At 45.1% G+C, this 13,802-nt stretch overlaps 1 protein-coding gene across 1 annotated transcript; it reads left to right on the top strand.

Moving 5' to 3' along the window:
- The first annotated feature begins 5,346 nt into the window (after window positions 1-5,346).
- On the top strand, window positions 5,347-6,961 carry LOC122100591 (high mobility group protein HMG-I/HMG-Y-like). The gene has a single exon (XM_042670921.1). It carries the CDS (start codon window positions 5,542-5,544, stop codon window positions 5,830-5,832), a length of 291 nt encoding a protein of 96 aa, XP_042526855.1. The 5' UTR covers window positions 5,347-5,541; the 3' UTR covers window positions 5,833-6,961.
- Window positions 6,962-13,802: the final 6,841 nt, after the last annotated feature.

Raw genomic sequence — 13,802 nt, 5'->3', positions numbered from 1 at the left:
ACAGTGCAACAGAGTTACCCAAACCTGAGTTCAAATCCCAGCTCTCGAAGAAAAATGGCACAAATTCTGAGCTAGAGTTCTTCGTTCATAGTTTTTTAATTTTTTTTTTTTTTTTACCAGACCCAGGGCTTGAACTCAAGTAGTGGTAACTCTGCCTCAGCTCTGATCACCCTAGGCTGCAGCCTCTGGACCCACAGCCTCTCCTCGGACCCTAGGACCCTGGGGCTTGCTGGAAAAAAAAAAAGCCGCAAGGGGAAAAAAAGCAGCTGGAAGTTCCACCTGACAATTTTATGTTTTTTTTTTCTTTCCATGGTGACCATTCTGGGTACGAACATGGCTGCCTGCAGAGTGAAAGTGACCTGGCATGGCTGAAGGCCTGCTGGTTTTCATGAAGCCACAGGCTAACCAGACAATGGAGGCCCGGAGGACGAATCCCAGTCAGCCCTGTTAAGATGAGGGAATGGCCAGAGATCCTGGGACACTTTTTTCCGGGCCTAGGAAGAATGGTGGAATGCAATCAATCTCATCCTTGAATGAGTAGTTCCTGCTTGATGTGAGTAGGAAATGATAGGCAAGACTCATGGGGTATCGATTATTTTTAATGAAGAATTGATGAAGAGTGACCATAATCATCACAGTCATGAAATGGAGGCATTGGGGAAGGTAGAACACAAGGTAGATTCCATCACAGGTCGCCATCTCTCCTACACTATAAAAATATGTACTTATTTGCATACTAACTTGCACTTAGAAATGCATGACTATTCCCCCCCCTCCCAATCCCCTCCTCCTAGGGTTGTATCTCAGGTCCTGGGACTGGCCTACCTCCTTAGTGGCTCACAGGCTGGTTTGCTCACCTTTACCCATTCACCAATTGGGCCTGCTAGGCCCTGAGTTTGAATCCCAGCACTGTAAAATGATTATCCTGATGTGAGAAGCCCGTCGATCCATCTGTTTTCCTGTCCTGAGAAAGACCTGGGTCTCAGGGAGGACAGAGATTACTACATAGGCACCCTATACCCAAGGGAATGGGTTGTCATCCATGTCAGCACAGTTATATCTGTCGTCATAATCAATAAAATACACATTGCATCCATGAATAAGACACAAAATAAAGAGAAGGAGTACACTGAATGCAAGATGTCACCCATCCATGTATGATAATATAGATCCTGTATTTAAATTATGAATTCATGACTATTATGATCCCCCTTTCCAGAGCCCAGTCTCAGGACCTGTGACCCGTCCAGCAGGTTCAGTTATTCGTTAGGCTCGAGGAGGCACCTCCTAAAAACCAATGGGGGCGAGAGAGAAATGAGACCAAGTGCATAAAGAAAGACAAAGTCAGTCTGAGTCACGTCAAGGTCTGCTTTATTAAGGTGAGGCAGGGTTTATATACCCAAAAGGACAGGGGAAGGGAAAGAATGAAAAAACTTTGCAGAAGCAAGGGTGAGAAGTCCCGGGGTCAGGGATGGGTCATGCTTTTCCTTTGGCCGTTGTGCTAATCTTAAAGGTACCTCCTGTAGTTTCTCTAGGAGACATTTATGGTTAGCCAGGCGCCGCTTGCTTAGGGCTGGAGATAAGAGAAATGTTTATGGTTAGTAAAATGTTGCCTGCTTAGGGCTGGAGGAATATTTATGGTTAGCCAAATGTAGTTTGTTTAGGGCTGGAGGAATATTTATGGTTAGCCAAATGTAGTTTGTTTAGGGCTGGAGGAATATTATCTTTCCATACACTTTCTTGGCTCCCAACAAATCCCCCTTTCTTATTTAGAAAATTGACCATCAATTGTTGGCTGCTCTTTTTAAGGGGGTGACAGAGGCCCTGTTCCTCTTAAGGGCCCAGGGTTTTTCTCCACTCCCGAGCGAGCGTCCTCACTCGGGGAGGGGAGTTTTACAGGCCTTGGCATGTTTTTTGAGGAGACAGCTTGTGGGCATGCATGCCAACCGTCATGCACCAGAGCTTGCCACTCAGGGGTCTTGGGTTTTGGGATCTCTCAGATTCATCCCCCTGCAGTCCTACCTGCACCCTTGATTAGAGCATTTCTTCTTCCTCCCATAGGTGCATCCTCCCCCAAGCGGAGGGGCCTGTAGGAGGAGGGGCGAACCTGTCCTTTATGGCAATAGGTCTTGCCCGTTGAATGGTCAGAAGTTACGAATAAGAAGAAAGATTTTCTAAATAAGAAAAAGAAAAGAAAAAAAAGGGGGGCTGTTTCCCACTGGAACAAGTTCACGGCAAAGCACTAATAAAAGGCCTAGGGTAAATCCTCAATCTCAATGCCTTAGTCCACCATATCGAGGTGATGATGATGAACCTATATGGGCTTAGAAGACCAGAGACTAATCTGTTATTTAATAAATTTAAACAGGAAGGTCCAAGTCTGGAGTTCTAGCTGCATCTGTAAGAGAAAAGGCATCATCTTCGGGGAGAAGGTTTCCCCAGGGTTGTGGTAAGCCATTCACCTGTTTTATCAACAAATTTTCCAAAGGTAGGTTATGAGAAAACATTCTGTCTCAGGCTACTGGCTACATGCCTTGTTGAGCCGGCCTGTATGGCCTCTGTATGTAGTGTTATTCAGGGTAAGCTCCATAATACTCCTGTTATTGGATATTTTCTAGCTTTTTAGGAATCATTAGGAAAGAAGTGTATGGAATTGCAGTCCTTCTCTAGGGGTGGCCATGGTGTGCTCCGTGGGGTCCTCCTGAGTCTCTAAGCGATGATAATGCACCGAGATCAAATTTTTTGGAAGAGCAGAATCTATTTGATTTTTTATAAAGCGCGTAAGGCGCTGAAAAGCCCAAGGGCCAAAGGAAACAAGCAAAAGTAATCCAACAAGGGGACCCAGGAGGGGAAGAACATAGGGTAAAAGTCCCCCTCAAGCAGCCCAAATAGGACACTCAAAAAACTCATGTCACCGTCTTTCAATCTCCTCCTGATGTTTTTAAACTCGATCACTTACAATGCTAGACTTATTGGCATAAAAACAGCACTTTTTCTGTAAAGTTAAGCAAATGCCACCTCTGTCAGCAGTTAAGAGATCTAAACCTCTGCGATTTTGTAAAGCCACCTCAGCTAATGAATCTAACTGATCCTGAAGATCTTTAACAGATTGATAAACTTTAGTAATATCATCAGCTAATTGTTGTGAAAGCTTGGAGTATGAGGAGACAGCAGTGGCTAATCCTGCAGTCCCAGTGCCTAAAGCACCAGCCACTCCAAGTCCTATCAGTAGGGGAATAAATTGTACCACCCTTTTATGTCGGGGAACAAAATAATCAAAGGCAGGAATGGGTACTGGCTCATCTCCGGAAATCAAGTCAATGTCTGGGAGCAAAATAGCTGGAATACAGAGCCCTGTCCAATTTTGAGGAAGTACAGTGTAGGCCATATTACTGCCACAAACAAAAACCTGGCTCTGTTGTGAGCATAGGGAGGCAGAAACATTAATAACATTGTTGCACAGGGAAAAGGAGGATATCCCAACATCAATGTCATACTACCTGGGGAAGTTTATAACACTCTTTGCAATAAAACAATTAGCGCGGATGATCAAACTGAGGTAGTCACTCTGGGAGGTAAGGGTTAGGGAATCTACAGTGTTACAGGCTTGTGATTGATTAACACTTGGCCTAGTCTGCTGGGCTCATCAAATGGCCCTTATCTTGAGCCCCCTAAATCGGGAATTTTTACACAGGAATGCGGAGGAACATACTCTTTGTTCCTTATCTTGGGTCCCATTTGGCCATTTGGGGAATTTACTTGTTAGCCCTTTATTTACGACTACAGAGCTTGTCCCAGGGCCGACATCTAGACTCCGAAACTTTTTATATATCTCCAGGGAGGGGAAGGGTCAGTGCTAGCGCAAGCAAGTTTACAGAAGCAAAACCAGCAGTTAGCAATTGTAAAATGTAACTCTAATTTTTAATCTTTTCTTCCCCCTTTTTTCTTTGGGCTAATTTTAATCTTAAAATTTAGGGGGTTCTTATCTCAGTCGTAGGGGTGTCTCTATATTATCTTGTGGGGTGTCAGTTGTTCTCAATGCTTGGTATTTGGACCTCAGAACTAATAGACGGACTATGCTGATCTTTTTCTTTTACAAAAGACACCAGTCTGTTGAGTATACAAGGTCCGATTGTAACAAAAGTAACAGTACCAGAGCCCCTTACTTTTTTTTTTCACCAGTCCTGACTCCTGTATCGTAGTTAACTTAATTTTATACCAGCTTTCCTTGTAAGCTCCAATTTGAAGACATACTCATACCATCTGCTACATACTTAAACTTTTTAAGGTTTGTCTTAAAGACAATCCTTACTTTTTAAATTTTTCCAATTCCCCCAAGGCTTTCTTTACTACCCTTTTTTTTTTTTTTTACAATTTCTTGAGCATCTTTGTGGCTGGAGTTTAAAAACTGCCCAATTTTCCTTTGGCTTGTGGAACCTTTATCTTAGAACAGCCTTAAGGCACCACTGTGATGCAGAAGCTTGCTAGATTTTAAGGCTAAGAGTATTACCTTCATTGATAATACACTCAGGTTATTACCATACCAGAGCCAAACTAGGCTGTGACCATAGAGTGGATTTTCACTCACTATGCACTGAAGTGCCTAAGGCAAGCAAGCCAGTGATATTCTTGTCCCCAGTATCCACTGTGGGAATAGAAAGGATTTTTGGATATCACCTAAAAGAATGTCCCATAAGATCTCAGATTTAGCAGCAGTCAACCAGGGAGCAGACTCAGGTGATGGAATCAGGCAGGAGTTCCTCCAGGTGGCTGTCAGGCCGTCGTTGAACTTTACCCATCAGGGTAGGCAGCAGCAGCAGCAGCAGCAGCAGGGTCTCTCAGTGGCTCCAAGGGACTGTCACACCTCATGCTGGGCTGTAAATTCCTACACAGACTGGTTAAGGATACATTGCATAGGCTTGGTAGGCTTTGATCCTGCTGGTTTTTAAGATCTTTAAACAATAGCCCAGGACAATTTACCAAAATCACAACTCTTTTTACTAACCAGATATTTTTGTAAATAGACACAGAAGGCTCAAAAGGCTTAGTCTTGTAGCCATCTCTGACAGATGCAGTCTCCACACCTTGAACACCTACAACAATTAACACTATTCTTTATGCCTTTTTTTTCATCTATTTTGCCTCATTTCTCCAAAATTTCTGACTCTGGACCCTTGATCTTTAAAAATGGGGGTAGAAGGGCGAAGGTCCATCTTCCGTAACTTCTTCAAGCTGACTTTAGGGGCGTTGATCTTACCTAGCCAGGAACCTATAACTTTAGCCTATTTTACAAAGAGGCTATCAGGGTTAGATGTCATTAAGAACAATGTTTAAGGAGCACGCGGCGGCGGCGGCGGTCTCTGAGCGCCTCTGCCCTCTCTCCCGGTTTCAGATCCGCATTTGCTACCAGCGGCGGCGGCGGAGCCAGGCCGGTCCTCAGCGCCCAGCACCGTCGCTCCCGGCAGCCCCGAGCGCGCACCGCAGGCCGGCGGCCGAGCTCGCGCATCCCAGCATCACTGTTGACCTCCAAAGTGAAAGAAGATGAGTGAGTCGAGCTCAAAGTCTAGCCAGCCCTTGGCCTCCAAGCAGGAAAAGGACGGTACTGAGAAGCGAGGCCGGGGCAGGCCACGGAAGCAGCCTCCGAAGGAACCCAGTGAAGTGCCAACACCTAAGAGACCTCGCGGCCGACCAAAGGGGAGCAAAAACAAGGGTGCTGCCAAGACCCGGAAAACCACCACAGCTCCAGGAAGGAAACCAAGGGGCAGACCCAAAAAACTGGAGAAGGAGGAAGAAGAGGGCATCTCCCAGGAGTCCTCAGAGGAGGAGCAGTGACCGCACAGTGCCGACTGCTCCCTGGCCAGGAGCAGCTTCCCTCTGGGACTGGACAGCTTCGTTCAGCTCCCACAGCCCCCCTCCCTCCCCCCGCCCCAAACTGCCCCCAGTCCCCATGTGCCCTCCCCACCGCACACTACAGCACACCAGCGCTGCAGGGCTCCTGTGGCGAGTGGGGAGTGCTTTCCTCCACCTCCCCGCGCCCTTCCCACCCACGCACACCTGCCTCTCCCAGACAAGGCTAACTTCCCACTTAGCCGCAGCGTGCACCTGCTGCGCCCCCACTCCCTTGTGGAGAAATTGCTCTCTGAGCTCTTGGTTTGGGAACTTGCTCTGCTCCTCCACTGTTGCCTCTAGCTTCCCTTAAAGGGGCCTGGGAGGGCTCCCCTGGCCTTACGGGGGCCCATGCCCCATCCATTTTGACATGCCCACTCTGGCTATACTGGCATCAACAGGGGGTATTCGTCCCCCAGCCAAACTGTCCCCAGTGGCCCATACTGCTCTCCCTCACCTCCCCTGCTCCCCTGCACTGGGTTGGACAACCCCTTGTGGGGAACAGGTAAGAGGGCAAGAGGTGGGGCCCCACCCCCCCAGCTTTCCCATGGGATCTAGCATCCCCACTTCTGCTCTAGGCGGTTCCCCTCATCTGTGGGGCACTAATAAGGAGCTCGCCCTGCCTACCCCCTCCCTCGCCTGCCTACCCCCCAAGGTTCTGGTTCCATCTTTTCCTCTGTTCACAAACTACCTCTGGACAGTTGTGTTGATTTTTTTTGTTCAATGTTTCATTCTTAGACATCATCATTGCTGCTGCTACCAGCGCCAAACATTCAGTTCATAGCCTCCCATTCAGCCCACGGTCCCCTCCTCCCCCAGGATACTTCATGGGGGAAGGGGGTCTGGGGCACAGCAGGCTGGGTTGCAGACCACCCCAGTCCCAGGGAAGGTGGGGTCCTGCCCCGAGGATGCTGCAGCTGAGTTGGGGGGGGTCCATGTTGATTGTGTGAAGGGTGTAGGGGCCACTGTCTCCCCTTGTCCTGTTGGGGAGGGGTGGCCATTACTTGTCCCAGCCTGGGGCTCCCCCTTTGGTTTCCTATTTGCAGTTACTTGAATAAAAATATCCTTTTCTGGAAAAAAAAAAAAAAAAAAAAAAAGAACAATGTTTAACTTTTCACAACTGCACAGACCTTTTCCCCGGCTACAGTAGTGTAGCTTGTTTAGCACTCTGGTTTGTAAAAGCATCTTCCTAGATGGCTTAGGAATGTGATCTCTAATGATCCCAACAATGCCTAAATTACCTTTGCAGGCCTTGAGACAGATATCAATAGAAACACTCTCTCAGGTTTACAAGCTTTTTCCTGAGCAGATGAATTTCCTGTAACTAGTGTCAGTTCAATTAGAGCTGCCAATTAAAGCTTTTGGCACATAAAGGGGTTGAGATTTAAACTATCCCCCACATTTTATAACATTAGCTTTTTATTATTATCACAGAGGACTGGCAAGTTCCTGTCCCTTACAAGGTAGATAGTCATGGACATTAGGCATGCTTACAAACTCTTCCCATGACCTCCCGGCTCTGATCAGTTTTGAAGGGCCACACACAAATGACTCTAGGATCTGACATTTTTGCCATCCAAGCAGTGGCTTACTGCCTTTGGATGCTCATCCATTGCTTTTGTTTCAGGAGTGTCTTTTCCACATTGGGATAAATGCCTCATTGGCATTTTTCTTAGCTGGTTGCTAAGAAAACTTGGGGCCTGAGCACTGTCCCTCAGCTCTACAGCTTAAGGCTAGCACTCTGCCACTTTGAGTCTCGAGCTTGGGGCTTGAGTACTGTCCCCTGACTCTTTAGTCCAGGGTTAGTACTCTGCTGGCTGAATAGAGGTGACAGTCTCACAGGAACCTTTTTGTGCCCGGGCTGGCTTTGAACCAGTTTGCAGATCAATGAGTCTTACAAAAGGCCATTTTACTCCAATTAAAAGCAACAAGGTGGTCAACACAGAAGTAGCTTTTAAGCATGCTCTTACCTGAAACTTATTAAGAGTCAAAGTTACATCTGACAACTTGTAAGAATCCTCTGTGCTTTGCTCTGGGCTTGCTGGAAACTTAAAAAACCTATAAGAGCAAACTAGAATAGCAATTATTTTGGTAATCCTAATTCTTTCTTTGTGCACTTTGAGGCAAATGTTAAGAACAATTTTACAGTTAAACTTTATATCCAAAAATCCATTTCTAATTTTTTTTAAAACCTCTTATTAATCACCTTTACTATTTTATGCTTTAGTTTTTATTTGCATTTTGAAAAGATCCCTTGAAATCTTGAGGCCAAGTGTCACTCATTGCCTCTTGGTTGCTTGTTTTAAAACAGACACACATTAAGATTTTTAAACTCAAATGACAATTTTTCCTTAATGCAAGAATTACAGTCACCATCACTATACCATGAAGCTAGACTTAACACCTTTATAACTTTTAAAAACATCCTAATTGTAGAACATAATTGAAAGTAAGCCACATTATATAAATAACGTTTTAACCCTCTTTTTAAGGCCTTCCTAATTTTAATGTTAACACATCCAAGGGGAAGTTTTAGCAATACTAATCAGATCATCACATCACTCATTTTAACCACCATGTTTTCAGTGTCTATCTGCAGAGAAAAGAGAGAACAAAGATGGGCCACTCAGCCCCTTCTATGGAATGGGCACACACCCAGTCCGACTCTTTAGGGTTAGATGAACTGCGTTTGTGCCAGCTTGCCTTCTTTTACCATGCATGGACTCCTCTCAGGACTTGTCCCACCATGCATGACCAGCTGAACTGCACTTGTGCTTGTTCACCCCTCACCCTAAAGATAGGTCTTCTGTTGGCTTCTAAGTTTTTCCTTTTTTATCTCTTGGTTCTCGAATGAAATACACAGTTTTTAGATAGACAGAACAGGTAACATCTTTGACAGTGTTAAACTAACCTTTACATTTAAATTTCTAATATTTATCCCCAAATTTTAGCCAAGGGAACTAGATCCCAAACAGCCAATGCATTTTTGTTAAGCCAGGCAACTTGATTACAGTATAAACTGTCTTATGCATTTTACAATATTAGTTTTTAAATACCAGATTTTCTAATTTGCAAGTTAAAGAATCCTTACAAAGCCATTTAAAACAATGCGAAGATTTTTTTTTTTTGTCAATGTCCAAACCTCATAACTTTTGAATTTTAAATTTAAACTCACCCAATTGTTACAGCATGTTGACAATTTTTATCTTTGAACACGTTCACAGACACACACAAGACACTCACACAGATCTTAAAGCGCGCAAAAATCAAAATCAGTTGTACGTACACTTTTTAAAGTTTTTAAACAAAAATTTAAGACAGTATTTCTTTTAAACTAGGTACCTTTGTCGGGCTTCATTTTCCCAGAGCTTGCTTGTTAGCAAGGCAATTCACTAATTAGTCTTTTGAATCTCTGTGCTGTTCTCATTCAGCAAGCTGAATCCAGAGTCTGCTGAGTGAGTCTGCCACACTCACCCAGAACTTCCCGACCTCAGAAAACATAAAACAAACACACACACTAAACAAGACAAACAAGTGGCCACAAAGACAAAATCAGGTCTCAGTGAATGGGGCAACATCTCACCACCATTCACTTACCAGGGGTCTCAACACCCTTACTCACCTCCGGAGGATTTTTCTCTTAGATTCCTGCAGATGTTGACCCAGGGGCCTTCCAAGGTGGAGGAGAATTCCCAGTCATCTTGGGGCAAGGGAAAAAAATCCCTAGCGGCCGTCCCCTCAGACTGACAGGTTCTCCCCCACGCTCAGACCCCCTGAGCCAAGGCCCAAGGCTGAGATCTAACTGGGGCCACTCGCAGGTGGTCAGTGGCAATTTCATAATTGACAAACAAGCAAGTTCCTAAAACCTGACAATCTGGGCTCGAGCTGTAACTTTTTTCCAGTGATTTAAATCAGACTTAAGGGGGTTGTTAGTTGCCACCCCTTCCCTTTAAGGACAACAAGACAGACAACAGAGACAATTAACACTAAACAGAAACAGAGGAAACCAGACAGGCGCTGCGCGGCAGTCGAAGGACTGCAAACAGAAAAAGCAACTTCAGATGGGAGTGGCCATCTGAATATGTTTTTTGTTTATGATAGCCTGAGCCTCTGCCTTATCTATAAATTCAGCCTTCCAGGTTAAATATTGACCTCTGGTCAGGACCGATTGTACAATCTTATTCCATTCATGAGGCAGCAGGTGTCCTCCGTTAAAATCAATAAGCGGGCACCATCTCTTCCCTTTTCTACCTCTTTTAAAATGTCCCTGATAATCCCATAAAAACTAAAAAAGTCCTCGGGAATTTCTTCTCCTTTAGCCGCTAAATCATTGATATCTTTCCCTACTTTACTCCAGGTAAGGGGATGAATGTCCGGGTCACTCAAAATTAGCCAAGGATATTTTTCCCCGACAAAACAAAAAAATTTTACAAGATCCTTTCTTTTTACTCTTATTCCTCTCTCCCTAAGAGCTTCCTTCATTTCCTTTATAAATAAAGCCTCTTTAGACAACGTCTTTCCCATGGCTTCTTTGAACGGCAAACTTACCTCAAGACTTCCCACGGTGCACGAGTGATGCGATGTGGGCGTCTCTACCCTTAAATGATTGGGGATCCCCATCTCCAGCGCCGTCGGGTAGGTCACCGCGCCTCGAGCCCCACATTGGGCGCCACTTGACCCGTCCAGCAGGTTCAGTTATTCGTTAGGCTCGAGGAGGCACCTCCTAAAAACCAATGGGGGCGAGAGAGAAACGAGACCAAGTGCATAAAGAAAGACAAAGTCAGTCTGAGTCACGTCAAGGTCTGCTTTATTAAGGTGAGGGAGGGTTTATATACCCAAAAGGACAGGGGAAGGGAGAGAATGAAAAAACTTTGCAGAAGCAAGGGTGAGAAGTCCCGGGGTCAGGGATGGGTCATGCTTTTCCTTTGGCCGTTGTGCTAATCTTAAAGGTACCTCCTGTAGTTTCTCTAGGAGACATTTATGGTTAGCCAGGCGCCGCTTGCTTAGGGCTGGAGATAAGAGAAATGTTTATGGTTAGTAAAATGTTGCCTGCTTAGGGCTGGAGGAATATTTATGGTTAGCCAAATGTAGTTTGTTTAGGGCTGGAGGAATATTTATGGTTAGCCAAATGTAGTTTGTTTAGGGCTGGAGGAATATGATCTTTCCATACACTTTCTTGGCTCCCAACAGACCTGGGTACATCCTAGCTCCGTAGTGGCTCACAGGCTGGTGTGCTCAAATTGACCATTCACCAATTGGGCCTGCTGGGCCCTGAGTTCAAATCCCAGCACTTCCAAAAGATTCATCGTGATGTGAGAAGCCCATCGATCCACCTGTTTTCCTGTCCTGTGAAAGTCCTGGGCCTCAGCAAGGATGGAGAATGCTATATAGGCAACTCTATAGCCATGGGAATAGGTTGTCATCCATGTCAGCACAGATATACCTGTCACCATACTCAATAAAATACACAATACATCCATGAATAACACTCAAAATAAAAAGAAGATAACGACATTGAATGCAAGATGCATACCACACCTGTATGTAAATAGAGATCCTAGGTGTTAATGAGGTGGGCTTGTTATTTTGTCCAGTGCTTGGGCTTCAAATTAAGCTCTGTACCGGGCCTGACATTCTAGTCTTCAAGGATGGTGAGCTTGCCCTTCTCCCACAGTGCAATGGGGTTCCCTAGACCTGAGTTCAAATCCCAGCTCTAGCAGTATAAAAGTGTGAGTTCTTAGCTAGAGTGCTTCGTTCATAATTTTTTATTTTTATTTTTTTGCCAGACCCAGGGCTTGAACTCAAGTCATGGCAACTCTGCCTCAGCTCTGATCATCCTAGGCTGCAGCCTCTGGACCCACAGCCCATCCTCTGACCCTAGGATCCCGGGGCTTGCTGGAAAAAAAAAAAAGGCCGCTGGGGGAATAAAAGCGGTGGGAAGTTCCACATGGCGATTTTACATATATTTTCCTTTGCATGCTGACCATGCTGGGTCCAAACACGGTGGCCTGCAGAGTGAAGGTTACCTAGTGTGGCTGATGGCTTGTTACCTATCCCAAGAGCCAGAGGCCGACCCAGCAACAGAGGCCCCGAGGTCGAATCCCGGTCAGTCCCCATACATTGAGGGAATGGCGGGAGATCCTGAGATACTCGTTTCTGGATCTAGGAAGAGTCACGGAATTCGATGGATCTCATCTTTGAATGAGTAGTTCCTGCTTGATGGGAGTAGGAAATGATAGGCAAGACTCATGGGATATCTGTTATTTTTAATGAAGAGTTGATGAAACATGACCATAATTATCACAGTCATGAAATGGAGGCATTGGGGAAGATCCAAGAATTGTTAGTCACAAGGTAGATTGGATTCCGTCACTGGTCACCATCCTACTCTATACAAATATGTACTTATTTACATACTACCTTCAGATTATGAATGGATGACTATTGTGCTCCCCATTCTCTCCCCCCCTTGTGGGGTTCAATCTGATGTCCTGGGAATGGCCTAGCTCCTTAGTGGCTCACAGGCTGGTGTGCTTACCTGGACCCATTTGCCTATTGGGCCTGCCAGTCCCCGAGGTCAGATCCCAGCACTGCCAAAAGATGAATCCTGATGTGAGAAGCCAATTGTTGCACCTGTTTTTCTGTCCCGTGAAAGTCCTGGGTCTCAGCTAGGATGCAGTATGCTATGTATGCAACTCTATATTCATGGAAATCAGTTGCCATCCACGTCAGCACAGTTAAAGCTGTCATTATATGCAATAAAATACAAAATGCATCCATGACTAAGACACACAATAAAAAGAATATCTACACTGAATGCATGATGCATTCCACATCTCTATGTAAAGAGAGATCTTATGTGTAAAATAGGTGAGCATATGATTTTTGTGAGTGCTGGGGCTTCGGTTCAGGTCCTGGGACTAGGTCTGACCTTGTAGTCTTCAAGGATGGTGAGCTTCACCTTTCCCCACAGTGCAACAAAGTTACCCAGACCTGAGTTGGAATCTCAGAGGTGGCAGAAAAATGGTGAGAATTCTGAGCCAAGGTGTGTTATTATTATTATTATTATTGCCAAGCATCTGATTTGAACTCAGTTCATGATCACCTCAGGCTGGCAACCTCTCATGGGCACATAGCCAATCCTGGGATCCTAGGCTCTGAAGCTTTGCAGGAAAAAATGTCAGAAAAATGACAGGAAAAAAAGACAGAAAATGACAGAAAAAATGTCACAGGACGGATGTTTTTATATTTTCTTCTTGTGCACGTTGAACATCCTGGGTCTGAATTACACGGCTGCAAAGGGTACTTCACCTTGCATTGGTGAAGGCTAACCGGCTATCAGGGAAGCCTTAGGCCCATATGGCAAAATAGGCCCTGAGCTTGAATCCTGGTCCTGACACCTACCAATGGGGGGAGATCCCAATATACTTGTTCCTATGCATGGGAATAACAAGGAAATGTTAGCAAACTCATGATTGAATGAGAAGTTTCTTCATGTATTGGTCTAGTCCAAAATTAGATGCAATGATCCTAGGACGATGATTCATCTTAATGAATGGTTTATTAAGCATGAAAAGAATACTATTCCTTCAATGGTGGCATAATAAAGACCTAAGAGTTAGTAGGAACGTAGTTGATGTCATTGAATCCTAGGTAGATGTCTCTGGCACTCTGTACAAATATATATTTATTGGTGTTCTACCACCAGTCTATCCATGTATGGCTATTTTGTCCACTCCTGCGGCTTAATCTCAGGGTCTGGAAATGCCCTGGCAGCTTCATTGCTGCCGTGTTGACACACCCATTCAGGGTCTGAATTGGGTCTGCCAGGCCCTGAGTTCAGATCCCAGCACTGCCAACAATTGGATCATGGAGTAAAAAGCTGTTTTCCTTTTCTCTGAGAGTCCTGGGTGTCA

The sequence above is a fragment of the Dipodomys spectabilis genome, unplaced genomic scaffold, assembly GCF_019054845.1.
Source record: "Dipodomys spectabilis isolate Male_0828 unplaced genomic scaffold, ASM1905484v1 ptg000587l, whole genome shotgun sequence".
Taxonomy (NCBI): domain Eukaryota; kingdom Metazoa; phylum Chordata; class Mammalia; order Rodentia; family Heteromyidae; genus Dipodomys; species Dipodomys spectabilis.
The sequence above is the reverse complement of the archived record's forward strand: the minus strand, read 5'-3'. Positions and strand labels throughout refer to the sequence as shown.

Coding starts and splice junctions, on each gene's coding strand:
- LOC122100591 (XM_042670921.1), top strand. CDS start 5,542: ATGAGTGAGTCGAGCTCAAAGTCTAGCCAGCCCTTGGCCTCCAAGCAG.